This window comes from Geotrypetes seraphini, chromosome 4, assembly GCF_902459505.1.
Source record: "Geotrypetes seraphini chromosome 4, aGeoSer1.1, whole genome shotgun sequence".
NCBI lineage: Eukaryota > Metazoa > Chordata > Amphibia > Gymnophiona > Dermophiidae > Geotrypetes > Geotrypetes seraphini.
In genome coordinates this window covers 230,817,323-230,842,888 of record NC_047087.1, presented here as the reverse complement: position 1 = coordinate 230,842,888, position 25,566 = coordinate 230,817,323, and the positions used below count along the sequence as shown (strand labels likewise).

At 41.4% G+C, this 25,566-nt stretch overlaps 1 protein-coding gene across 4 annotated transcripts in view; it reads left to right on the top strand.

Annotated features, from left to right (window-relative positions):
* VCL (vinculin) overlaps positions 1-25,566 on the top strand; it is a 215,827-nt gene that overhangs the window by 126,152 nt on the left and 64,109 nt on the right. For all 4 annotated transcript variants that reach the window (XM_033943553.1, XM_033943556.1, XM_033943554.1 and 1 more), the window contains 4 exons: positions 10,746-10,836; positions 12,216-12,363; positions 21,007-21,160; positions 21,738-21,913. In XM_033943553.1, the coding sequence (XP_033799444.1) occupies positions 10,746-10,836; positions 12,216-12,363; positions 21,007-21,160; positions 21,738-21,913 (569 nt within the window). The remainder of the gene's footprint in view (positions 1-10,745; positions 10,837-12,215; positions 12,364-21,006; positions 21,161-21,737; positions 21,914-25,566) is intronic.

Sequence of the window (25,566 nt, the reverse complement as noted above, 5' to 3'; positions counted from 1 at the left end):
AGAGAGGATCCTGATGGGGACGGGTGAGAACAGAGAGGATCTTGGCGGGGACGGGTGGGGACGGAGAGGATCCTGGCGGGGACGGGTGGGGACAGAGAGGATCCTGGCGGGGACGGGTGGGGACAGAGAGGATCCTGATGGGGACGGGTGAGGACGGAGAGGATCCTGGCGGGGACGGGTGGGGACGGAGAGGATCCTGGCGGGGACGGGTGGGAACGGAGAGGATCCTGGCGGGGACGGGTGGGATTTCTGTCCCCTTGCAACTCTCTAGTCCATAGGAGACTTGAAACTGGAACTTTACAGTATCAAGTCATGGAAGGTCTGAAGCAGGAAAGTATGAAAGCAAGGACTCGGGCATGCAGGGGGTTCATTGGCAAGTCAGTTGCTTCCCCTTAGCCATTGCCTTCTGACTAGGGTTACCAGATTTTACTATTATAAAATCTGGACCCATGGCCCCGCCCCCCAGGCCCTCCCAGTTCTACCCAGCGCTGCCCCATTCAGCCCCACCCCCCCTCAACCTGTTCTCGTGCTCGGAGCCGCGTCGGGAGAGCATCTGCGCGTGCACAGGTGTGACGTGATTACATCGCACGCGTGGGCACATGTACATGACATCACTGCATTGCATCCGCGCATGGGCAGATGCCCTCCTGATGTCATCCCAAGACAAAGTGCCGGGTTTTGAAAAGCCGGATATGTCCTGTAAATAAGACTTTTAATTGCTCATGGTGAACTTTGCAGTTAGATACGTGCTAGGCTTTTGATTCACCTCAACCCTGATGAAAGTTAGCGAAACGGATATCTCGTCAGATGGGGTGGTGTTGCAAAGCTAAGTAGTATAAACTTTGAATCATTTATTTATTGCATAAAGTAATTTATATATTCTTAAAAAAAAGCACTTTAATAGAAGAAAAATACTAAACAAAAAAAACTAAGCTGGTATTCTGAAGATCCAGTTAACAATAGTTGCATGCTTGGATGTACTTTGGAGTGTGATTGGTTGTCTATTCAAGTATTATCAGCTCTACATAAGAGGACATGTCTGGGTAACCCTATTTCAGACTGAGCCTTTGTTAATCCTGAATTCTCAAAGGCATGTCCAGGGGGGTTATAGGGTACAATTTTTTTCTCTGGTGCTCGGGACTGCTATCCTGGGCCTTGTTTTCACATAAATTTTGGGTCCAGACATTGAAGTAGCTTATCTCTAGAATCAGAGGTTAGGCCAACAAAATCACACATTTCTGAAAAAGTAAAACTTTTTGTACCAAATATTGAGAGTCTTGTACTAAGGCAGGGGTCTCAAAGTCCCTCCTTGAGGGCCGCAATCCAGTCGGGTTTTCAGGATTTTCCCAATGAATCTGCATTGAAAGCAGTGCATGCACATAGATCTCATGCATATTCATTGGGGAAATCCTAAAAACCCGACTGGATTCCGGCCCTCAAGGAGGGACTTTGAGACCCCTGTACTAAGGCGTGCTAAATGCTAACGCGCCCATTATATTCTATGGACGTGTTAGCATTTAGCATGCCTTAGCTAGCTTGCCTTAGTAGTAAAAGACCCCCATTGTTTTTAGGGTTCATTTAGAAAAAGTTTGATTCTGAGGCCTACTCTGAGAGCATGATTTGAAAGACATAATTCTGCCAGTTCTGTCACTGTGTTTCCTTTCCATTTTGGCATGTTTGTATAATTATGCATAGATAAATGGGTAATTCTGCAGGCAGATCATCGGAACTGATGAATGTGGCCTGGAGGGAGGGAATAAGGGCCCACTGACGCATGAGAGCGCTTCACTGCCTGTGCTAGGCTAGGAGGGATTCCAGATTACTGACAGTCAATTCAGGAAGCGAGAGAAGAAAACCATCAAGACAAATGATTCTCATGGAAATGACAGCATAGTAATAGCACAAACAATTGTATGTGACTTAATTCAGATGCAGAACTTATTTTCTGTAAGCTTGCCTGCCATGGTTTTTATTTGAAATCTGATTTAAAGCCTTTTCGTTTCATGGTTGGTGTCGCTGATATCTGTGACTGCACTTCTCCGTTTGTGCTCCATGCTTCTATATATACATATAGTAATCTTGGACTCAGTGGCGTCTGTCTGTCGACAGCCTGCTGAAAGACTCCATATCTCTGTGTCTACAGCTATCATACCCATAATAGAACAGTCGATGTGGGCCATATGATGCCATTGTGATGGTTCCATCAGCCCCTATGGCTCCAAGAAGGGGATGAAGGAGCTAGGGAGGCAGTGTCTGGGCATGAAAAGGCTTGAGTTGGGGGGTAGAATGTGTCCTCCTGTTAATTTCACCAGGGGTCAGCTAGTGTGATAGTCTTACACTGCATACCCAGTAGGCACGCAAATTCCTTAATGCAGAAGGTAAGGCATGGTTATTTTGGAAGTATCTGAAAAATGTGCCAAGCCAATGCACACTGTAATGGATGACAAAAACTAAGAAACTGTCTCAGCTAATTCTGAGAAATGTAAATACCTGTGGAGGAATTCACTGAGTTACTTAGTTGGATGGGAAAAAGGTTGCCTTCTGCTCACATTTGAACGGGCCCTGGGTTCTCTGAAATGAAACTGTTCATGCTATACAGTAAACTCCCAAGCATTTGAAGCCTGCATCTCAGTCCCCGGTGCCAAGGTCCCTGCCTTCCCTCTTTGCTCGGGGAGAAGTGAAGCCTGCAGTACATGCAGTGACTAAGCTCACTATCTCGCCAGAAGCTTGAACTTGCTTTACCAAAGAAGGGCAAGCAGACAAGAACTGCTGATTCCATGAACCAGTTTAATTGGAACTAGCAAGGAGAGGGGACATGACCCGGCATTAACAGTTTCAAAATAAGCATTACATTTATTTGTAAATTGTGCATGAAGTTACGAAACACATTTTTGTAGTTATGTAATATTTAATTGGTTTTATGACGATGAAATAAAAATACATAAAAACAGAGTAAAATTCTTTTCTATAGGGCAGTGGAGATAATGGCTCATGCTTGCTTTTCCCTCTTGTGTGTTTTACCACCACTACTCCACCCCCCCCGAATGGTTTAATTAAATAAGAATAGAGTAGTTTTCTTTTGGGATAATATTGGCTGCTTCAGGAGGATATAGTACTCTCTTGCAGTAATTGTTCCCTCGGTATGCTCACTCCCTCCTGCCACTGACCCTGGACGCCGGACTCCCTCCTTAAAAAAATTGGGAGCAGGAGGGGTGCTTAGTCCCTTCTGCTCTGTAGGCCTTCTGGGAAGGAGCCTGAGGTTCCTGAGCCAATCAGGGCCTTAGGCCCCTCCCCGTGCATCACATGATGCACCGGGACACCAGTCGTATCCAGGAGGCTTACGGAGCAGGAGAGACTGAGCACCCCTCCTGCTCCCAGCTTTTTGGGGGAGGGGAGAGGGCATCTCTCATGCCAAGTTTCTTCAGGGGTGGGGGGAGGTACTTTCTGGCAGGAGGAAGTGGGCATCCCTCCTGCCATTTCGGTTTATTATCAGGGAGTCGGGCCATTGGCAGGAGGGAGTGGGCATCCCTCCTGCCTTTTTCTTCCAGGGGTTTGGGGGGGAAGGGGGTCGCAGGGCCATGTTTGTCGGGGGCAGGGCTTTTTTTTCATTTGTTTTTTAAATTGGCCAGATATTTTGCGTGTGTAAAAAAAGATAGTGAATCAATCGCTGTTTCAAAATTGGCCAGTAATTGGCCAACAGCGTTTGAATTGCTACCTTTAGTGAATCTGGGCCTTAATGCTAAGAAATACAAAGTCATGCATTTGGGCTTCAGAAACCCAATGGAATAGTACAGTTTAGGGGCTGAAGAACTTTTCTGCATGAAAGAGGAGTGGGACTTGGGAATGATAGTATATGACGATCTTAGATGGCCAAACAGGTCAAAAAGGTGACGGCAAAAGCTAGAAGGTATGACCAGTAGGGAGAGGTATGACCAGTAGGGAGAGGTATGACCAGTAGGAAAAAGGAGGTATTGATGCCCCTCATTTAGAATATTGTGTACAATTCTGGAGACCGCACCTTCAAAAATATATAAACAGGATGGAGTCAGTCCAGAGGCTACTAAAATGGTCAGTAGTCTTATCACAAGGTGTATAGGGACAGACTTAAAGATCTCAATATGTATACTGTGGAGGAAAGGCAGGCGAGGGGAGATTTGATAAAAACATTTAAATAACTACATGGCATAAATGTGCATGAGGGAAGTCTCTTTCATTTGAAAGGAAGCTCTGGAATGAGAGGTCATAGGATGAAGTTAAAAGGTGATATGATCAGGAGTAATCTAAGGAAATACATTTTTACAGAAAGGGTGGTAGATGCATGCAATAGACTCCCAGTAGAGGTGGTGGAGACAAAAACTGTGTCTGAATTCAAGAAAGCATGGAACAGGCACATGAGATCTCTTTGGACAGGAGGAGATTGTGGATGCTGTGGATGGGCAGACTGGATGGGCCAATTTGCCTTTATCTGCCATCATATTTCTATGTTTCAATGTTTCTAGATTTCTTGTATGCCAAAGTAGAAGTTCTCTGCTGCTACTTTTCCTCCCTATCACATGAGCCATATTGTAATAACTTTTATGGAGCTAGAGGAGCTCTGCGTAACTGCCCTTCCTTTTATAAATCTTTCAAGAATAATTCTGCTTTCTGCACTTTCTGTAAAACAGGGTGTATAGATAACCAGTATGGGTAGTATTTCCCCTTTCACTTTGTTTGATTTAACTCTTAGTTTTAGGGGTAGAGAGATCAGATTTAAAGAACAGAGCTGCTGTTCATGCCACTGGTGTACAGAAGACAAGAACACCAATACAGAGCTCTGGTGAACTCCTCTTTCTGTTCCATATTTTTCTTCAGAGGTTTTCTTTTGAGAAATCTCAGATTTCCTGCATTACATAATGTCTAAAAGCCTAACTCATTGCTGGACCCCAATGCAAGAAACCCATGAGAGAAAAAGACAACTTTCCCTGATTGGTCAGCAGTTGGCTAGAATGTTGGTTTCATTCCCTGGTGCTTTGACTAGAAAGGTTTTATTTTGCTTAAGGCCTAAAATGCAAGTAATGTTCAAGTTCAATTTATTTAATATACCGCAAATATAAAACCAAGGGTAAATCTAAGCAGTTTACGATAAAAGTTTAAAATAAGTAAATGTAAAAATTTAAAAAGGGTAGGGAATATAAAATACAATTAAACAATCAAACCAACTAGGAAATAAGAGGAAAGAATGGAGTCGGTAGGTTACAATAAACAAAAAAGGTTAGGGAAAGGAAAGGAATGAATAATAAGATAAGGGAAAAAGCTAAAGTTTGTTCTGCCCACATTAGTTGAGCTAAAGCCATAGATGGAACTTCTTGGATTCCTGGCCCTTTGGTAAAGGAGGGACCATATGACCTAGAAAGAGTAGGCCCTCAACTGCATGCTGGGAGAGACTGCATAAGGCACTAGGGTAAAGATGTTCTAAATTGTGGGCTATCCTGTGTCTGTAAGAGTGAGTTTGATGTGCAGGGCGGGCTCTGCCATTCATTGACTTTTCGCTTCTTTGCACATGGCCCTGCTCTTCGGTCTCTGCTGCATTATGCAGAGAAGGTCCTACACAAGGTCCTATAGTTTAAGTTTATTAGGTTACCACCTATCAAGATTATCCAAGCGGTTTTACAATCAGGTACTCAAGTATTTTTCCCTATCTGTCCTGGTGGGCTCACAATCTAGCTAACGTACCTGTAATCACCCCACATTCCTCAGGCCTACCCCGATAACTTGAAAATCTTCTGTCAGCTTCCTCTTTGAATCTCAGAGAATTAGGCTTGCTTGAGTTACTTTGTTTTACCAGGTCTTAATTTTTATTTTTTTTGTAGTTTTGTTCATGTAAGAACATAAGAACATAAGAAGTTGCCTCCGCTGAGTCAGACCAGAGGTCCATCTCGCCCAGCGGTCCGCTCTCGCGGTGGCCCATCAGGCCCACTGCCTGAACAGTGGTCTCTGTCTAATTTTAAAAATTACCTCTAATCCTATCCCTCTAACCTTACCTCTACTCTTATCTGTACCCCTCAATCCCTTTGTCCTCCAGGTACCTGTCCAGACCCTCCTTGAAGCCCTGTAGCGTGCTTCTGTCTATCACATCCTCCGGTAGCGCGTTCCATGTATCCACCACCCTCTGGGTGAAAAAGAACTTCCTGGCATTTGTTCTAAACCTTTCCCCTCTCAATTTCTCTGAGTGCCCCCTTGTACTTGTGGTTCCCCATAATTTGAAAAATCTGTCCCTGTCCACTTTTTCTATGCCCTTCATGATCTTGAAGGTTTCTATCATGTCTCCTCTGAGTCGTCGCTTTTCCAGCGAGAAAAGCCCCAGCTTTTTCAGTCTGTCAGTGTATGAGAGGTCCCCCATACCTTTTATTAGCTTAGTTTCTCTTCTCTGGACTCTCTCAAGTACCGCCATGTCCTTCTTGAGGTATGGCGACCAGTACTGGACACAGTACTCCAGGTGTGGGCGCACCAATGCACGATACAGTGGCAGGATGTGTTTTGAGTATGTACGAAAAAGACAAGAGGGAAGCAGACGAGATGTTTCCGTATGGGATCTTTATTGATGATAAATAACTCAACGCTGTCTGCATTTTGGTACTCAACAGTACCTTCTTCAGGAGTCCATAATCAAACAAAACATTTACAATTCAAAATACGCTCATACTATCAAAACAGTGCACTGATTACAATAAAATCTAATAACTCCTTTTACAAAGCCGTGGTAGAGGTTTCTTGTGCGGGCCCACAAAGTAAATGCTCTGACGCTCATAGGAATTCTTTGAGTATCGACGGATTTACCTTGCTGGCTTGCGATAGAAACCTCTATCGCAGCTTTGTAAAAGCAAGGATAAATTAGGTCTATGTGTTAAATATGTTATACATGTTAGATAATAAATGAAAAAATAAAATAAAATAATAATATGTTTCAAATGATATAAAAACACTATATGAGAAAAAAAATGCCATAACTATTTCATAGTTGTAACTAAGCCCTCTCCTCCCCCTTTTTACAAAACTGCAAAAGCGTTTTTTATCGCCGGCTGGCATACTGAATGCTCTGCTCTGCTCTGGACACACATAGAGTTCCTATGAGTGTCAGGAGCAGATCAGAGCATTCAGTGCGCCAGCCTGCGCTAAAATCCACTTCTGCAGTTTTGTAAAAGGGGGGATAAATTACCTTCTACACCCAGGTGAAATAATGTTGATCTTTGTTTTATGAATCACAGACTCGACACCCATTTTGTAAAAAATGTTTTTCTAGTGCCTATAGGAAAGAAGAGAACACAAACCCCCTCTTTTATAAGGTGTGCTATGCTTTTTAGCACATGATAAACGCTAATGCATGCATGTTATCCCATGGACACATTAGCGTTTAGCATGCACGTTGATTTAGCGAGCGATAAACAAGCAATAAAACGCTTAGCGCACCTTAATAAAAGAGGGCTAAAGCTTACAAAAAAAAGCTCCTGTAGAAATGAGTACATGAGATGTATCCATTACAGAATAATAACTTTAAAAAAACCCCAAAAATTTATATAGAAAGAAAATGGCACATGTAAATAAATATTAGCAGCGGGTGGGCGAAACGGTAATATAAACAATATATATATTTTTTTTCAAATGTATTATTTAAGTGCATTTTCTTGAGAACCATAACAACTGAGTATGTACAAGAGAATGAGATGCACTAGTTGTGAGATCTTCATTTTTGGCTCTTCTGTGTTAAATAGCTATGTTAAGGACCATATTCTTTACATGTGACTTTTCTACTATTTGAGGAAAAGCCCTTGACCAGTTGGAGCTCAGTCTTGGTGCCCTCTTGTGGCTAGTAAGTATATAAGTAAAGGAAGTGTGTTGGGATGCTCCTCTGACTGTTCTTCAGTTGCAGAGTTATTTTCAGTATAATGTGGATCTCTTGGAAGTGGTGGGAAGTTCTGAAGAGTCTTTGTTGGACCAGTTATAAGGGTTGGAGTTTTTCTCAGATGTTCATAAATACTCAAGAGTATAAGTGATCTGGCAGTAGTATGCTGTAATCTAATCTCTTTTTATCATGTCATTTTATTGCCGTCCTGTGTGGTGTTGTGTATGGGTTTGGGGTGTTGTTTTTTTAATTTGCAAGTACTGCTCGGATTCCAATTACTGTTTTAATTTTTTCTTGCGTGCCCAGGATGAGTGGGTTTGCATTCTGAGAGCTGGAAATGAAGCTTTGGTCTCAAATTGAACAAACCATTGGAATTCAGATGCTGCTATAAGTCACACCTTTCTGTGGCAGCAGTCCCTCCCTCTCAAATTTCTAATTTAATCAACTCTGATAGTCTCACTTCTTTGCAGGCCCATGGCCAGGAGACTTGACTGTGCACTGAAGCACTTCATACTCTGGCAGAGCCACTAGAGAGACTGCAGTGCTGATTTTAATATGCAATCTGTATGCAGCTTACAGAAGAAATGGTGGTCAATTGGAGTACTCAGGGAGCCAGTTTTATTAAAGAAACACTGTATAAACGGCTTTTTGAAGACCTGTACCGTTTTGCTAAATATGTTAGAGGCAAGTAGAAGAATATAATAATGTGCATCTAACAAAAGGAAAAGGAAGTATGCAACATAACCATCTAAATATTTTTGAAAATTTAAACAACCTTCATAAGCTCTCAATATTGGGTATCAAAAAAAAAAAAAGAAAAAAACATTCAAAGCAAAGACTAAATTCTATTCTTTTGTCTCTAACAAAACCACCAGCAGCCAGGACAGGAAGAAAGAACTAAAGGAAGCAATAAACATTCCAAATGATTTATGTTGTGCTATCAAATCCCTGAATAAATGTATCTAGTTGAGACGGTTCAGTAAACATAAAGCACGCCCTTGTTTTCCTAACCAATCTTGAATATTCCAGAAAAACCATACTCAAGCAGTGCTGCTGGCCTTTTGGCTGACCAACTCTGCGTCTCGCACTTCAGCCTCTATTGACGTATGCAGATGAGGCCCGAAGTCTGTGTCTGCACATGGTCTTGTGTCCCTCCGCATCCCCTCTGGGCTGCCTCTGACTCGGAGCCAAAACCCTAGCTGGCAATTGATGGGACCCTTTCCTAACGGGCTGTGTTTTAGGAGAACTTTCAAAATTAACAGACATCTGCGGGACCTCACGGACCTGACAGACATCGCGGATCTAAACCCGTACGGCCTTAAAAATCTGAGGTCCGTGTCGGTCCGGTGTCCGTGCCGCTTGTACTTTCTGTCGCTGACAGACCTTGATGAGATTTTAGCGCTGACGGATCCGTCTCAGCATAGGGAGGGAAAAGTGTTAGGATCCGTCAGCGCTAAAATCTCTTCGAGGTCTGTCAGAGCCAGAGACTAGTGCTGGAGCGGCAGAGCAGAAGCCAAGAGAGCGGGGACATAGGTTTTGGACGTGCGTTATGGAAAAGAAGTCTCCGAACTCCAGCACTAATCTCTGGCTCTGACAGACCTCGAAGAGATTTTTAGCGCTGACGGATCCTAACACTTTTCCCTCCCTATGCTGAGACGGATCCATCAGCGCTCAAATCTCATCAAGGTCTGTCAGCGACAGAAACTACAAGCGGCAGGGACACGGAACGACACGGACCTCAGATTTTTAAGGCCGTACGGGTTTAGATCCGCGATGTCTGTCAGGTCCGTGAGGTCTGCGTTTTACCCCTTCCCGACATCTGCTTCTTGCTTCCCCTGTCTGTTTTACCAGGATAGTGCACCAAGTCCTGAGGTATGGTAATTTGCTGTGATTTTAGTTACAAGTCCAGTTGTTTCACAAGGAGAGACACTTCTGCACTGTATTTAATAATAATAATAATAATAATTTATATACCGCAGGACCGTGAATTTCTATGTGGTTTACAATGATTAAAAATGCTACAAATTGAGTAGAACTGGTAAGTTAAAACTAGTGAATAGCGGCTCTAGAGATCAGTTATTGTGGGAAAGATTGTACAAATCAACTGCCTAAGTACTTCAGGGACAGATATTCCCCATAAGTATTAGCAAGCATAAGTAATTGTTCCAGGTCTTTACCCCATAATGCTGCTTGACATGAGAGAAGATGTTGATGATGACTTTTTAATTTACATCCTCTAACCGGTGGAGATACAAAATTCAGATGTGAGCTTCTCTTATGTCTTTTGGTTGGGAAGGAGAAAAGGTCAGTTATATATTTATGCAGGTCCCAGTTCATGATATGTTTTGCATTGTGGAGTGATTATGAGCTAAAATCTTGCATGTTAGAATTGTTTGCTCTAGTGAAATATTGTGTGGTGGTTATTGTCTTCCCCCCTCCACCCCTCCCAAAAAAGGCTTTGCTAGTCAGAGCATCCTGTCAACTGTCTTCCATTTGTTTACAGTTTAAAACTAATTTTATGTAGTTACGATTTAGTGTCTGCAGCATTGGGTTCTGTTGGCTTATGTGTACTTGAGAATGATTGCAAACACTAATTTCAGGAATGCCTTCTCTCTCCCCCATTGGTTTTCTTTAGGATGTAAAAGCTGCTTTTTTATTTATTATAACCTTTTTTAGGTGTGGGGGGGAGGACTACTACTTTTTAAAGGGAAGTTGAGTAATATTTTTGTAAAAGGACTTTGTAAAGGAATGTTTCAGTGGTTTAAGTCCTTTTTACAACAATAGTTCTTCCTTCAATCTATCATACAAGCGTCTGGTTTTCGTAATTTGGTTTACAAGTAACAAATCAATTCTCTCCTTGGCACAGGACACTGAAGCTATGAAACGAGCTCTGGCATTGATTGAGTCTAAGCTAAACCAGGCTAAGGGCTGGCTAAGGGATCCCAGTGCTCCCCCAGGTATGAAAATGACTATCTTGAAGGGTGTCAGGTCAAAAGCGCGCCGGGACAAAGGCGCGCCCAGAGAATTGAGCGCAGCGCATAGGCGCGCGCCGCTCAAACTTACTGTTTTTAGGGCTCCGACAGGGGGGCGTGGGGGGAACCCCCCCACTTTACTTAATAGACATTGCGCTGCGTTGTGGGGGCATTGTGGGGAGTTTGGGGGTTTGTAACCCCCCACATTTTACTGAAAACTTTGCCTCCGCGCTGCGCTCAATTGTCTGGGCGCACCTTTGTCTTTCGCGCCATTGTCTATGAACCATCTTGAAGCCCTGTTGGCTATGGACTGAAGAAATAAAATAGGCTCCTTTTATTAAGCTGCTTAAGGGTTTTTTTTAATCACAGACCACTGCGGTAAAAACTCCGATGCTCATAAGAATTCTGTGAGCGTCCGAGCTTTACCACAGCGGTGTCTGTGATACAAAACCCATATGCAGCTTGATAAAAGGGGGCCATAAATTGTGTCTTGAGATGCTTTATGCATTTGCAGTACACTTATAAGCTTGGAAGACCATAAATGCATTGTCTGAACTTTTTTATTAAATCGTATTTGAGTACAAATCTACGCAGAAGAGAACTGATTGCTTGGGAAAGATATTTTACCTCTGTGACTTTTGAAATCTAAAGAATAAAATTTTGCTATTATGTATGTTTACTTGTAGACCGTTCTGAGCTACTGGGAGAACGGGATATAAATCTAAATAAATAAATAAATAAATAAGTTGCAGAAGAATCACCTTTATGGTCCATGTTAGCTGATGTCTTATTTGTAAGTGTCAGCAATACATTTGCAAAAATATTTTATATGGTACTAAGATCTTAAACAACTTTTCAGTTCCTCTTCGGACTACCTTTTTTCATCTTTTTCCTAGCGCCAAATGCGTGGCATGGTCTCCCCTCTCATATCCAACTGGAAACCAGCTATTCAGAGTTCAAGTCATTGCTAAAGACTTCTCTTTTTGAGCAAGCCTTCGGTCTTATCCCTCCATAATGTTTTGCTTTACTCCCCATACTGATCTTGCTCAGTGACCGAGAGAGACCAGGAGATCCACAATTTGCTAATTAGAATCAGTTTTATTTTGTTGTAAATTTAAATTTTTAGAGTGATTATTCTTGTGAAGTGTGAATGTTCTGCTTTCCTGTTTTAATTAGGAATTCCTTTCCTGTAATTCTTTTTAGCTTTGGCCCATGCATTAGATAGATCGGTATATCAAGAAACAATAATACATAAACATAAGTGTTTTTGGTTCAACTGGTAATGCAGCATTGCCATGGTACTGGCCATTTCTTGAAATGAGTGCAGACAGCACGAGCAGTTATTTTTGTTTCTTGCATATTAGGAGATGCTGGTGAACAAGCCATAAGGCAGATCTTGGATGAAGCTGGGAAAGTTGGAGAACTGTGTGCAGGCAAAGAACGCCGAGATATTTTGGGGACGTGCCGAACACTAGGGCAGTTGACCGATCAACTGGCTGACCTTCGAGCTAGGTAAAGTCAGTGTGCCTTGATGGAGCTGCTTAAAGCATGACTAAATCATTTGTAGTGAACTTGGTAATGAACAATACTTTGATTTTGATATGATCTCTTTCTATCTTCCTTCTGGTCTGGGCTGACAGTGATGAAGGGGCTCGTTGGAGTATTTTCATAGCTATGACTTAGCCAGACTGCTAATTTTGGGTGGACCAAATAGGTTGGTTGGATTGACACAATGTATTTCCTTTCCTCTCCTCATCTTCCCCCCCCCCCACTTAAAATTTAAATCCGTTAGCAGGAGGGATTCCCCAGGCCTTGTCAGCTGAAAGTCATTTGAAGCCCGCCATAATTCCTTTCAGTCAACCTCAGCAGTCACCAGCAATGTTATAAGCCTCTTAACACCTTGTGTATGTTCAGTTCTCACACGTGAACTGAGCATGTGCTGGCACTGGCATATCAGGAATGATGCACTGACTATCAAGGTTGACTGAGAGGTGTTATGGTGGGCTTTAATGACTTTAGCTGACAGGGCATAGGAATCCCCCCATATGAGCCTAGACCTTCTCAAGCTCCACCCATGACTTCACTCCCTTGCTTTGTTTCTTTTCCATTCAGGAAGGATAGGAAAGGGAAATGTTTGCTGCAGTTTGCTAGCAATATATCCATGCATATCTGCCTAGAGCTTTGCAATTCCCACTCAGCAGAAGATACAGAAAGTCATTCTGGACTCAGATCAGTCTTACAAAAAAAACCCTTTAAAGTTCTTACTCATAAATACAGATTTTGTTCAATGTGGTTTGTCAGTCAGTCTGCTTAAATGAGCAGAAAAGAACTTCAGTTTGTTTTGAATTGATTCCAGAGGACTACCTCTCATCGGTTAAAGGACAGGAAAAGAATTTGCCGGAACGGGAAAATGAGTTCCCGTGGGGACGGGGACAAATTTGTCCCTGTGTCATTCTCTAATTAGAAACTCAAATAGACATGTGGTAGTTTTGTCCCTTAAGCTAAATGTGGCCCCACAAATCTCTTTTCTTTAATCCAGCTGAAAACATTCATGCTGTGAAGGGCCCATGTGAGCTTTCAGTTACTGAGAGGGGTGCTTCTTTTTCTAATAGAGTAAACTACCTGTTTGATGCCCTTTTTGTAGTCGCAATGGTGCATGGCATGCATTCTGATATACATATGACTTCGTTAAATAGAATATTTGAAGATTCACACATATAGATGGTGTTCCTAGTGTTTAAGCTCCTTTGTGATGATCTTAAGGTGGCCAAACAGGTTGAAAAGGAAATGGCAAAAGCTAGAATGATAGGGTGCTTAGGGAAAGGTATGGCCAGTATGTAAAAGGAGGTATTGATGCCCCTGTATAAGATTCAGGTAGAATATTGTGAACAATTCTGGAGACTACACCTTCAAAAAGATATAAACAGGATGGAGTCAGTCCAGAGGAAGGCTACTAAAATGGTTCGTGGTCTTCTTATTTCAATAGATCTTACAGCCGCTTTTGATACCATTGATCACTCCCTATTATTTCAACGTTTACTGGAAATTGGTATAACAGGTACTCTTTACAAATGGTTTGTTTCTTATTTTGATAAAAGATCTTACAAGATATGCTGTCAGAATAGTTCTTCCACTCCATTCAGTATATCTTATGGTATAAATAAATAAATACACTTAATTTGGGCCCCTTTTGCAGGTCTGTGCTGGTGATTCTCATGCAGCAAATGCACTGAAGCCCATTCAGTTCCTATGGATTTTGGCATTTGCAGCAGGAAAGTCACTACCACAGCTTTTTTAAAAGGGGCTCTTGGTTACTACAGAGGAGAATGAAATAAGGAGGTTCTGGATCTATTCTTTCAGCCACTTGATTTGTTACACACTCAAAGCTGCACATTCCTGTCAAGTTGTTCTGCTGACTGATTGTAAGTCATATGCACACTGCTTTACTGTACTTTTGCATGCTTAGATTGTAAGCTGTCCTGAGCTGCCCCTCACTATCTCTCTTCACTTATCTCCCCCTATGATTCCCCTCCCCCCCTACCCGTGAGCTCAGCTGGTAAGTCCCTCATTTCTGTGCCCTTCTCTTCGGCTGCCAACTCCAGAATCCATCCCTTCTGCCTTGCTGCGCCGTATGCTTGGACCAAGCCACGCAAATCCCTAAGGCGGGCTCCGTCTCTGGCAGTGTTCAAGGCCCAGTTAAAAGCTGACCTCTTTGAGAGTGCTTTCGACTCCTAACTCCTCCTTGGGTTCTGCATCCCCAACCCTATATGTCATGTCTTGTCTGTCCAAGTTAGATTGTAAGCTCTTCCGAGCAGGGACCGTCTATAAATGCCAAAATGTACAGCGTTGCATACGCCTTTCAGCGCTATATAAGTGATATGTAGTTGTAGTAGTAGCAGGGGACCGTCTATTATGTGTTAAACGTACAGCACTGCGTATGCCTTTCAGCGCTATAGAAATGATAAATAGTAGAAGTAATAGGTATCCCTCAAGGATCCATTCTGTCCACAACACTCTTTAATTTTTTTGGGCACCTCTACTTAATGCTGTCTTAATCTATTGGATTTATTCCTTATGCATATGAGATGATATATAATTAGTTCATCAGATTGATCCATTAAACCAACAAGACATTCAAAGCATTAATCTAAAACTAGAAAAAATTACATAGCGGCTTCAAGACAACTGTTCATTACTTAATCCCAATAAATCCAGACTGATGCATTTTAGTCGAACAAATCATTCTGACATCTCATCCTATCCCCCTCAATCATACACCTTTCTTGGCACCGGCTGGGGCGCTAACAGTTCGGACGCTCATAGGAATTCTATGAGCGTCAGAGCTGATACCGCAGCGTCCTGCGCTGAAAATGCTAGCGCAGCTTTGTAAAGGAGGGGGTTAATTATATTTTAATTAACTATTTAAATTAAATGTGTATACACATAGGATGATTGATTATGGTATAAATGTGTCTGTATTGAAAACCATCTCAGAAAATACAAGAAATATTCAATTTACAATATTGAATATTGTAAATTGAATAGTTCTTGTATTTTCTGAGATGGTTTTCAATACAGACACATTTATACCATAATTAATTGAAGTTGTCCTGATTTTTGGAAGAGCAACCCAGGAAAATCGTAAATTGTTTCTTGCTTTGAGAGAGGAGGGTATGCAGTTTGGATGCCTCCTTTTTTTTTCTTTGCTGCCCCTACAAGTGCTTTAAGTACTTGGGGAATACTTACACCTTTTGGGCCAGTTTTCTGCAGCTGCCTAAAAATCGGCTGAGAATTGCACACCGGCATCCTATGCAGAATCACGTCTGCCCCAAGGGACAGACGTCCAACCCCACCTGACCGTCAATTCTCTAACCGGCACCCATGTCACAAGCGCTGGTTAGAGAATCATGCCTGATCCCATGCCATCAGCTGATTGCGGTGAGGGAATCCCCTTGCCGTGATCAGCTGAGCAGCTGTGGCAGGGAACCCCCACGTGAACATGGCTGGTGCCGCCCCCCCCCCCCCCCTTCCCTTCCCCGAGGCAGGCCAGGCAGAAGGGATGCCTCCAAATTTCTTTGTTTTTTCCTCTAATTTTTTCTCCCACCTCCAGATTATATTGAGGCCTAATTGCGTTTTGAAAGTAATTTCTCTAAAATTATGTCTGTTAATAGACTTTTCTTGTCTGTATTATTTAACTCATATTTCTAAAGCAAGTTTCATTTGTGAAAACATTTGAAAATTCAAATTTTAAAAATCTGTTTTACAATATAAAAATATAGGCATGACAGAGCGGGAGGGAATACAGATGAGGCCTAGATTACAATTGCAATAGTAATTAAAGTATCAGGCAGAAAGCTGCACAGATGTGAGAAAACATTGGCTAACTTTTTCCCAAGTAGGAAGTAAAGCCAGATGTCCTGCTGCTACTGTGAACAAAACAGTACTGGGAGTTTGTGTGCTGCCTTTCCCATCCCTTCTTGTCAGCTAATTTTAGGAAGCATTGCTGTGGATTCAGCACTGATTTATCCCTCAGTCTAAATGATGCTAATATTCATGAGGCAGATGTGCAATCTTCTCCTTCCGAGACTGTGCCTGCTCTATACGAGTATCAAGATTTTGTAAGAGTTGAATAAAGGAATGTTATGTTGAGCCATTTCTTTCCGAACGCTGACCTTTAAATGAAATGGACTACTGAGGTTCAGCTTTCTGATGAATGAGGAGATTTTTAGTATATTAGAAAGACATTACTTTCAAAGAGCTCATTTGTCAGTGCCAAGTGGCAGTTTTGCAGATGGACTGTAAACTGATTTCTGTCAGTAACAATGTTGTTCGTCCTGCCCTATTTTTTTTAAATTGCACATCACTTGGAAATTTTGATAATGCGATACAATCAAATTTTAATTAAATTTAAATTTGAAACCTCTTTTTTTGTGTGTGTTCAAAAGCTTTATTGGTATATAATAGCAAAATACAAAAATAAGAGGAACAGAAACATAAACCTCTTCAACAGTAGAGATAATACAGAAAACCAGTGAGAATCGCTTACAACCAGCAATGAAATATAACAGGCAAAGTATGAGTACAGTGAAGCAGAGATATATCAAATATTACTCAATGTCATCAAGAGTATGTACTTTAGTGCAATACCAGTGTGTTAATTGTTAGTTCTAACACCAACCCTTCTTAAATGATAGCAAAGATAAACAAGGTTGGAATATTCAAAAGTAAATGGTTTTTCTAAAATACCTCAGCCCCACCACTCCACCGCTATGTTAGCTTCAAAACAGCGGGAGATTTACGTGGCAACTCATCATAGGTATTAAATTTATCTAAATGCTGTGATAGTTTTACAAAATTATTATCATTTTTATAAACTGATATATTTTTTGGTGTGTATACTTAGCTTTTAACCACACAGCTGGACCTGGGAGTCAGACCCGACATGTTTCGCACAAACAGTGCTGTTTCAAGGGTCTCCCGAGGCCGCCGTTGTCATCCGACTCACAAGTGCAACTTCTGTGAAAAGAAACATGTCGGGTCTGACTCCCAGGTCCAGCTGTGTGGTTAAAAGCTAAGTATACACACCAAAAAATATATCAGTTTATAAAAATGATAATAATTTTGTAAAACTATCACAGCATTTAGATAAATTTAATACCTATGATGAGTTGCCACGTAAATCTCCCGCTGTTTTGAAGCTAACATAGCGGTGGAGTGGTGGGGCTGAGGTATTTTAGAAAAACCATTTACTTTTGAATATTCCAACCTTGTTTATCTTTGCTATCAAGAGTATGTAAGCATAGGAAGACTTGAAGGAAAATAATGTACACATACAAGGCTCTAATATCATGAGATATGGGACCCTCTATTAGAGTCTTGGATGTAAAACCTCATTTTTGCAATCTTAGGTAACAAACTTGCTCCCCACCATCCCCACTTTGATCTCTAGATATTGGTTAACATTTATGTTCATTATGTATTGTGTAATCACCAGCACATGCTCTGGTAAGACACATGGGAGGAAAGGTCCTGAGGCCCTACGTATTCTGCAGGTTACCAATCCTGCCTTAATATGCTGAAAGTGGCAAGAAGAACCAAGAGTCGCCTCCACAACCAAATAACGAACAAGCAAAACACAAGTGTACTCGCTTATTTCAGAACTCTGCTTTATTTGTGCGGTGGCTCGACACGCACGTGTTTCGGCCTAACCTGCCTCAGGAGCCTTATTTTAGCACAATATATTTTGTGGAATACAGCATATCATTACATTACATTACATTACGGATTTCTATTCCGCCTATACCTTGCGGTTCAAGGCGGATTACAAAAGATTTGACTGGACATTTTCCAGTGAAGATACATTTTATTTTTTTTTTTTATAACAGAGGAGAGATAGCTCCTCAAAGGACACTTCAACACTTGTCCAGTTCCTCTGCTATTTTCCCCCCAAAAATGTGCTGAATAACTGATACAGAAGCTTTTTCAGCACTCGATTATTTGTATATGTCTGCAGTGACTTCATAAAAGGAACAGAGCTGGTCCTATTTCAGAAAGATTAGAATAAATGGGTATCGCCTAAACTTTTTGACATTTATTTCTACATATTTACTTTATTTTACATCTGATTAAAACCAGTGTGAGTAGGAAAGATTTTCAGATCCATAAATCCTGATATGGATCACCTTACAGATCATGGACCTGATGGGCCACCGCGGGAGCGGACTGCTGGGCGCGATGGACCTCTGGTCTGACCCAGCGGAGGCAACTTCTTATGTTCTTATGTTCTTAATATGCTATTATTTGAATACCTGATAAATAAGATAGTTGTATTTACACCAGTCTTATATTTAGAGATCTGGTTGAGATGTAGTCGTCTGGTATTTCCCAGTGATCCAGACAGAATGATGGGTTTGGAGTGGACCTGTGATCTGAACCACCATAGCCTGGCATATGTTTATTTTAAATGGCAGTCAAAAGTTTTCAGCTCTTTTTTATTATCAAACAAAAAGCATTGCTGATGTATAAGCAGGATCTCCACCAATGGATATGCATGAGAGAAATGTATGTGCCTTGGTAACCAGTGTTTTGGAAATTTGGCTCATGCATATTTATTGTAGATAGCCTGGTAACTTGGCTGGTTGTAAGGGTCTTCTCAGAAGATTTTGGGAAGCCATTGCATAAGCTGTGTATCATTACAGTTCTTCTATAGCTGGTGGATGAGTGTGTGAATGGGAAAACTTTGCTTGCCTCATTGTGAAGCAGAGCTGCCAACTTATCCAGTTCCAGGAAGAACTGGTTTTGAGCTTGCATTTCCAATTTACTATGTTATTTTTATAGTCCCTGATTTCACTCATTGAAATCAGTGCTGCAGGTCCCACAATGCACTGGGATGGGGTTATCAGAAATCCAAGATCAGCCTGAAATCTTTCTCTCAAAACTGAGTTACTTGGCATCTTTGAGTGAAGCAGTCTCCTAAAGATACTTATGGTCACCACTAGCTACATAACCTTCCAACGCTTAAGGGATATTTAGCTATTTCTGGATGAAATTTGATAGCCAAATATTTTATGGCTTGCATATCTTCTCCTTCCCCTACCTGAATGAAATCTGAGGTTTCTCTTTATGCAGTCACGTAATTAGGCTTGAATTGACTTCTTTAAATCCGAATGGGAATCATTATGGTAAAAGCAATTACAATGTGCATCTGCAGCATGCATGGACCTTTCACTTTGTACTCAGACACTTAGGACTCCTTTTACGAAGGCGCGGTAGCGGCTTAATGCGCGTAATACTGCGCGCTAAACCACCGGACGTGCTAGCTGGGTAGTTTTTCGGCTAGTGCGGGGGTTAGTGCGTGATTAAAAGTCGTGCGCGTTAAAGCTGCTACCGCGGTTTCGTTAAAGGAGCCCTTAGGCCCCGATTCTATTATTATTATATTTTTTTTTAAACGCCTACAGTTAGATGTCCACATCGGTGCACCTAGCTGACCTAGGTGCCTAACTTAACTATTTTACTTCCTCTTTTACAAAGCTACGCTAGCATTTTTAGCACTGGCTGCAGCGGTAACAGCTTGGATGCTCATAGGGGTTCTGTGAGCATCAGAGCTGATACCGCAGCGTCCTGTGCTAAAAACACTAGTGCAGCTTTGTAAAGGAGGAGGTTAATTATATTTTAATTAACTATTTTAAGTATATTATATTAACTATATTAAGTATATTATTAACTATAAGTATATTAAGTATATATTAAGTATAACTATATTAATATATATTAACTTTGGGGTCCTTTTACTAAGGCGCGCTAGTCATTTTAGTGCGCGCTAAATGCTAACGCATCCATAGACTATAATGGACACGTTAGCATTTAGCGCACGCTAAAAAGGCTAGTGCGCCTTAGTAAAAGGACTCCTATATTAAGTATATTAACTATTTTAAGTATATTATATTAACTATGGGGTCCTTTTACTAAGACACGCTAGCCGTTTTAGCGCACGCTAAATATTAGCACATCCATTATAGTCTAGGGACACATTAGCATTTAGCGCATGCTAAAATGGCTAGCACGCCATAGTAAAAGGACCCCTGTATTAAGTATATTTTAAGTATCCTAAGTATATTAAGTATATACTTAGGATGATTGATTATGGTATAAATGTGTCTGTATTGAAAACCATCTCAGAAAATACTACTCTGTATTGTAACACCATTACAGAAGCTCATGTAAACCACCCTGAATTGAGTCCCCAGTCATTAGCAGCGGTATAGAAGCTTTCAATAAACAATTGGCTTAATTGGCAAGAAGGCATAATTAAGGGCAGATTCGGGGCAGAGTTTGGGTATAGATTGAGTTAGACGCCGGTAGGTGCCTTTCTTAGGCATACTCATTTGGTCCAAGAAAACCCTGGCCTAAATGGTAGTGCACCCAAGGATTTAATACCTACTGGAGCCCATGAATTCTTAGGCACTGCTAGGCACGATTCTATAAACAGCACCTAGCGGTTTATTGACAACCACACGAATGGCGCCTAGGGATTAGACACCATTTATAGAATCAGGGCCTTACTTTCCTCCTTCTTAAGATCAAGTCTAAAAGTTTTCAGGTGAGTTCATACTGGATTGTCCACACTAAGGATAACACCTTTTTTTTTGGGTGTAGGGGACAAGGTGCCACACCAATGGCCATGCAAAAAGCCCAGCAGGTGGCCCAGGGACTGGATATGCTGACCGCAAAGGTGGAAAATGCTGCCCGCAAGCTGGAGGCAATGACCAACTCGAAGCAGGCGATGGCAAAAAAACTTGATGCTGCCCAGGTACTTACTGTGTACTAATTGAGAAAACGATGTCTTGCCAAAGAGACTCCTCCCATTTTATTCTTTTACCAGTTCTAAAGCTATTGATTCTAATCAACTCATAATTATAGCACTATCATAGCGATGCTCTCTCCTTAATGATGCATGCATATCTGAGGACAAGGAACTATGCTTCAAATACAAATCAAATGTGGGAAGGGTGGACTCTTCAGTTCTTTCAAACAACTTGAGCGACGACTATAGGCTACCCTCTTAGAGACGCTACTTATATTTACAATGAAATAAAAAATTGCTAGAAGGTCCAGACTGAGGTAAGCTTTCTCATAGTGCGCTATGTTTACATCCATGATAAGAAATCTATTTTAATTCTGCCTAAACTTACTGAGGAATGCATATGTGTGTTTATGCCCAAATCAGGACAGTATGCTTGTCTTCACAATTTGAGTGTATATGCAAAATAAACATCTAAATGTCTGTTCATGTATATACATATAATGAATAGGGTGTCTAAAATAACCGCCCTAATATTTTTATGAGTCTGTAAATTGTATTTTTATCCTTGTTTCTCTCTCTAAAGAATTGGCTGGCAGATCCTAATGGTGGGCCTGAGGGAGAAGAGCACATCCGAGGAATTTTGGCTGAAGCTAAGAAAATTGCGGACCTCTGTGAGGACCCTAAAGAAAGAGACGATATTCTCCGTTCTTTGGGAGAAATTGCCACATTGACAGCCAAGCTATCTGATTTAAGGCGGCAGTATGTACCAGTTGACAGTGAGGGACTGGATACAATGCTCCTACTTTTGCATAGAGAGAATTTATGTTAAATCGTTTTTTATTGGAATAATAGAACAGAGTACAATGAACAACCAAGTTCCAATAGCACAGTATGATTCATACAATATGCAATAATATCCAATTCAAGGGTTTTGTATCGCCAGCTTACTCCAACAAAGAAAAAGCAAACATTATTTTAACTAAACCGATTCCCCCCCTCCCCCCAGGATGTATAGCTGAGTGGGAATTTCTCCCCTCCTAACAATCAAAATCTCTGGCGGCCTCTGGTCTTTTGGCCTGTCCAGATTTTGGTACTCAGCTTCCCATTTTCTATCCTCCACGTCTGCAACCTCTCCCTCCTTCCCCTTCCCCGATTTGATGCTAGTTCATAGAATACTGGTGCTCAGTCCTCCCAAACCACCACCTCCTAATGAGTTCAAGAAAGCTCTTCTAGCTCTAGAAGGTAAAGATTGAATATAATATCTCAAATTTGAAGAAAATGTTTTTCCGTTTTGGAGTGAACTTAGCATATCTAAGTTATAGTAACATTAAGTTATGTAAACAATTTCTCCCAGCCCAATATGATAGTGCATTAGGAGCCATCCACACCAATAATATAATCTTCTCTCCCACTGTACCACCCTTTCTCAATAAAAGTCAATGTCCCAATTATATATTCTAAGACTTCATATTTGTCTAAAATAAGGCCTGCCGCTGAAAACGGAATAGGGCTCTGTATTAACCACTGCAAATAGCAGACCACTGCCTGCTAAAAGTGCTTAACCTTTGGGCATGTCCAAAAAGCGTGCATGAAAGAATTAACTGTCTGGGTGCATTTTTCATAAATCGGGGACTCCATAATTCCTGATTTATAGGTTTGATCCTGGGTAAATTGCGCATGATGTAACACCCTATACAGTATTTACATTCTTTGAGTTTTGCACGAACAGAGAGCTCTGGAATCCATTTTATCAATTAGACTACATCAAATGAATCCCTTCTTAATCCTAGGTCCATGCACCATTGATCGCACAATGCATCACACCTTTCCGGAAGAGAGAGCTGCTAAAGATCATGATGAAGTTCAGATACTGAAAAGCCAGCTTCTCTATATTTTTCCACTAAGTCACATATGCGTGTTTCCTTGGGGAAAAGCAGACTTTCTTTATCCAAAGAACCAACATAATGTTGGAGCTGCCTATATGCAAAGAAATCACTTGTGTTTAAAGTGCATTGTTGTTGTATATCCACCCATGATCTCATTGCCCCATTGGACATATGAGACAGTCACCCCATGTCATGCCATTTACCAAAAATTAATATTACCTCTGCCTTTCAGTGCGTTATTACCATTCATGTTCAAACATTTGCTTAATCATAGTTGATTGCTTTCTAATATTTTATATAGATTTTATGATCTTTCTAGACGCGTCATTAGCGTTCTTCCATTTGTCATTATTTATCATTTAGCACTCAGTTCCTGCACATAGAGTCTTGCTTATGGTTCACATTCCTTTTTGAGCGGTAACATGGTGCCAGCTAGGCTAGCTGTCCCATCCGGTTACTATAACCAGATTGGTGCGATTTGAGGGGGAATCCTTGATAAAGCCGCTGTCATCTGGCGAAACATGTCGGATTCACTCCCCTTGGCCGACGGACAGAATGTATTTTGAGCGTCTTTAATTAAGATAAGTAATTAGTCTCTATTCACCAATATAAAGGCAAATGAGGTGTTCGGGGTTTAAAATTTTCATAAAAAAGTATTTATACCTTAAGTATTTATTAAACTAAAATTTTAAAAAAGTCTTTTCAAAACGTATGAGGAGGTTGGTGTGTAAATCTCTCAGCAATGAGAGAATAGCTGAGCCTGGAGTGACATCTCTGAAGTTTTGATATAAGAATGTTTGAGATTCTGCTTATTTAATAAGTTTTTGCCTGTTAGAATGGCTTTATGAATATGTGCTGAACTTTGCTTCTTATAAAAATTGGGTTTTAGGATCCTGGGAATAAGTGACTACTGAATTGAGTCTATGCATTGTTGTAGCGGAGATTCAGTTTATCTGGGTTCCATTTAATCGCCTACTCCTCCAGTTTGTTCAGGTCCCTTTGTAGGTCCTCATATTCTTCCACAGTTCTAACCCTGCTACAGAGTTTAGTGTCATCCACAAATTTTATAACTTCACATTTCGTCCCTGTTTCTAGGTCGTCGATATATATATTGAGTTCCGCAGGGGTCGGTACTCGGACCGCTGCTGTTCAATATATTTATCAACGACCTAGAAACAGGGACGAAATGTGACGTTATAAAATTTGCGGATGACACTAAACTCTGTAGCAGGGTTAGAACTGTGGAAGAATATGAGGACCTACAAAGGGACCTGAACAAACTGGAGGAGTGGGCGATTAAATGGCAAATGAACTTCAATGTAGGGAAATGCAAGGTCTTGCATATAGGGAAAAAGAACCCGATGTTCAGCTACCAAATGGGGGGATTAGTACTAGAGGCAAGTAACCTTGAAAAGGACTTGGGTGTGCTGGTGGACACAACAATTAAGTCAACAGCACAATGCGCAGCAGCCTCAAAGAAAGCAAACAGAATGTTGGGTATTATTAAGACGGGTATTACAACCAGAATGAAGGAAGTCATCATGCCACTGTATCGCGCGATGGTGCGCCCGCATCTGGAATACTGTGTCCATTATTGGTCGCCGTACCTAAAGAAGGACATGGAGATACTTGAGAGGGTTCAGAGAAGAGTGACAAAAATGATAAAAGGTATGGAAAACCTTTCATACGCAGACAGGCTAGAAAGGCTGGGGCTCTTCACCCTGGAGAAGCAGAGACTCAGAGGAGACATGATAGAGACTTACAAGATCATGAAGGGCTTAGAGAAGGTGGAAAGGGACAGATTCTTCAGCCTATTGGGAACTACAACAACAAGGAGGCACTCGGAGAAATTGAAAGGGGACAGGTTTAGAACCAATGCTAGGAAATTTTTCTTCACTCAGAGGGTGGTAGACACCTGGAATACGCTTCCAGAGGATGTACTAGGACAGGGGATTCAAAGAGGGATTGGACAAGTTCCTGAAGGATACGGGGATTGAGGGATATCGATAGAGGTAGAGATAGGATTATGGAAGGGTACAGGTAGAAGAATAATGGGGATTGAAAGGTTTAAGACAAAGGATCACTTACAGGTCATGGACCTGATGGGCCGCCACGGGAGCGGACTGCTGGGCACGATGGACCCCTGGTCTGACCCAGCGGAGGCAACTTCTTATGTTCTTATAATTTATGCTGGAGTGTATGGCTCTGTCCTAAATAAAAAGCATAAACATGGTCACTCTCTCCGGGCCGTCAGCCTTACCATACAAGAAAGACAAGGTCCCAATCATATCGGCCCTCCAGTTTGTTAAATACTCTATGGCATTCAATCCATATCAGGCACAAGGATATTTATATTTATTCATCACAATATTCTGCAGTTATACGCTATAGATCCTGGTTAAAAATTTGGCAGGCAAATTGCAGAGCCTCATTTGCTTGCTGAAAAATGTTACTTTGCCCTCGGGCACAGAGGATAAAGAAATGCAAATTGTACCTTTTTCTGATGTAGCAGGAAGGAGGTTGATA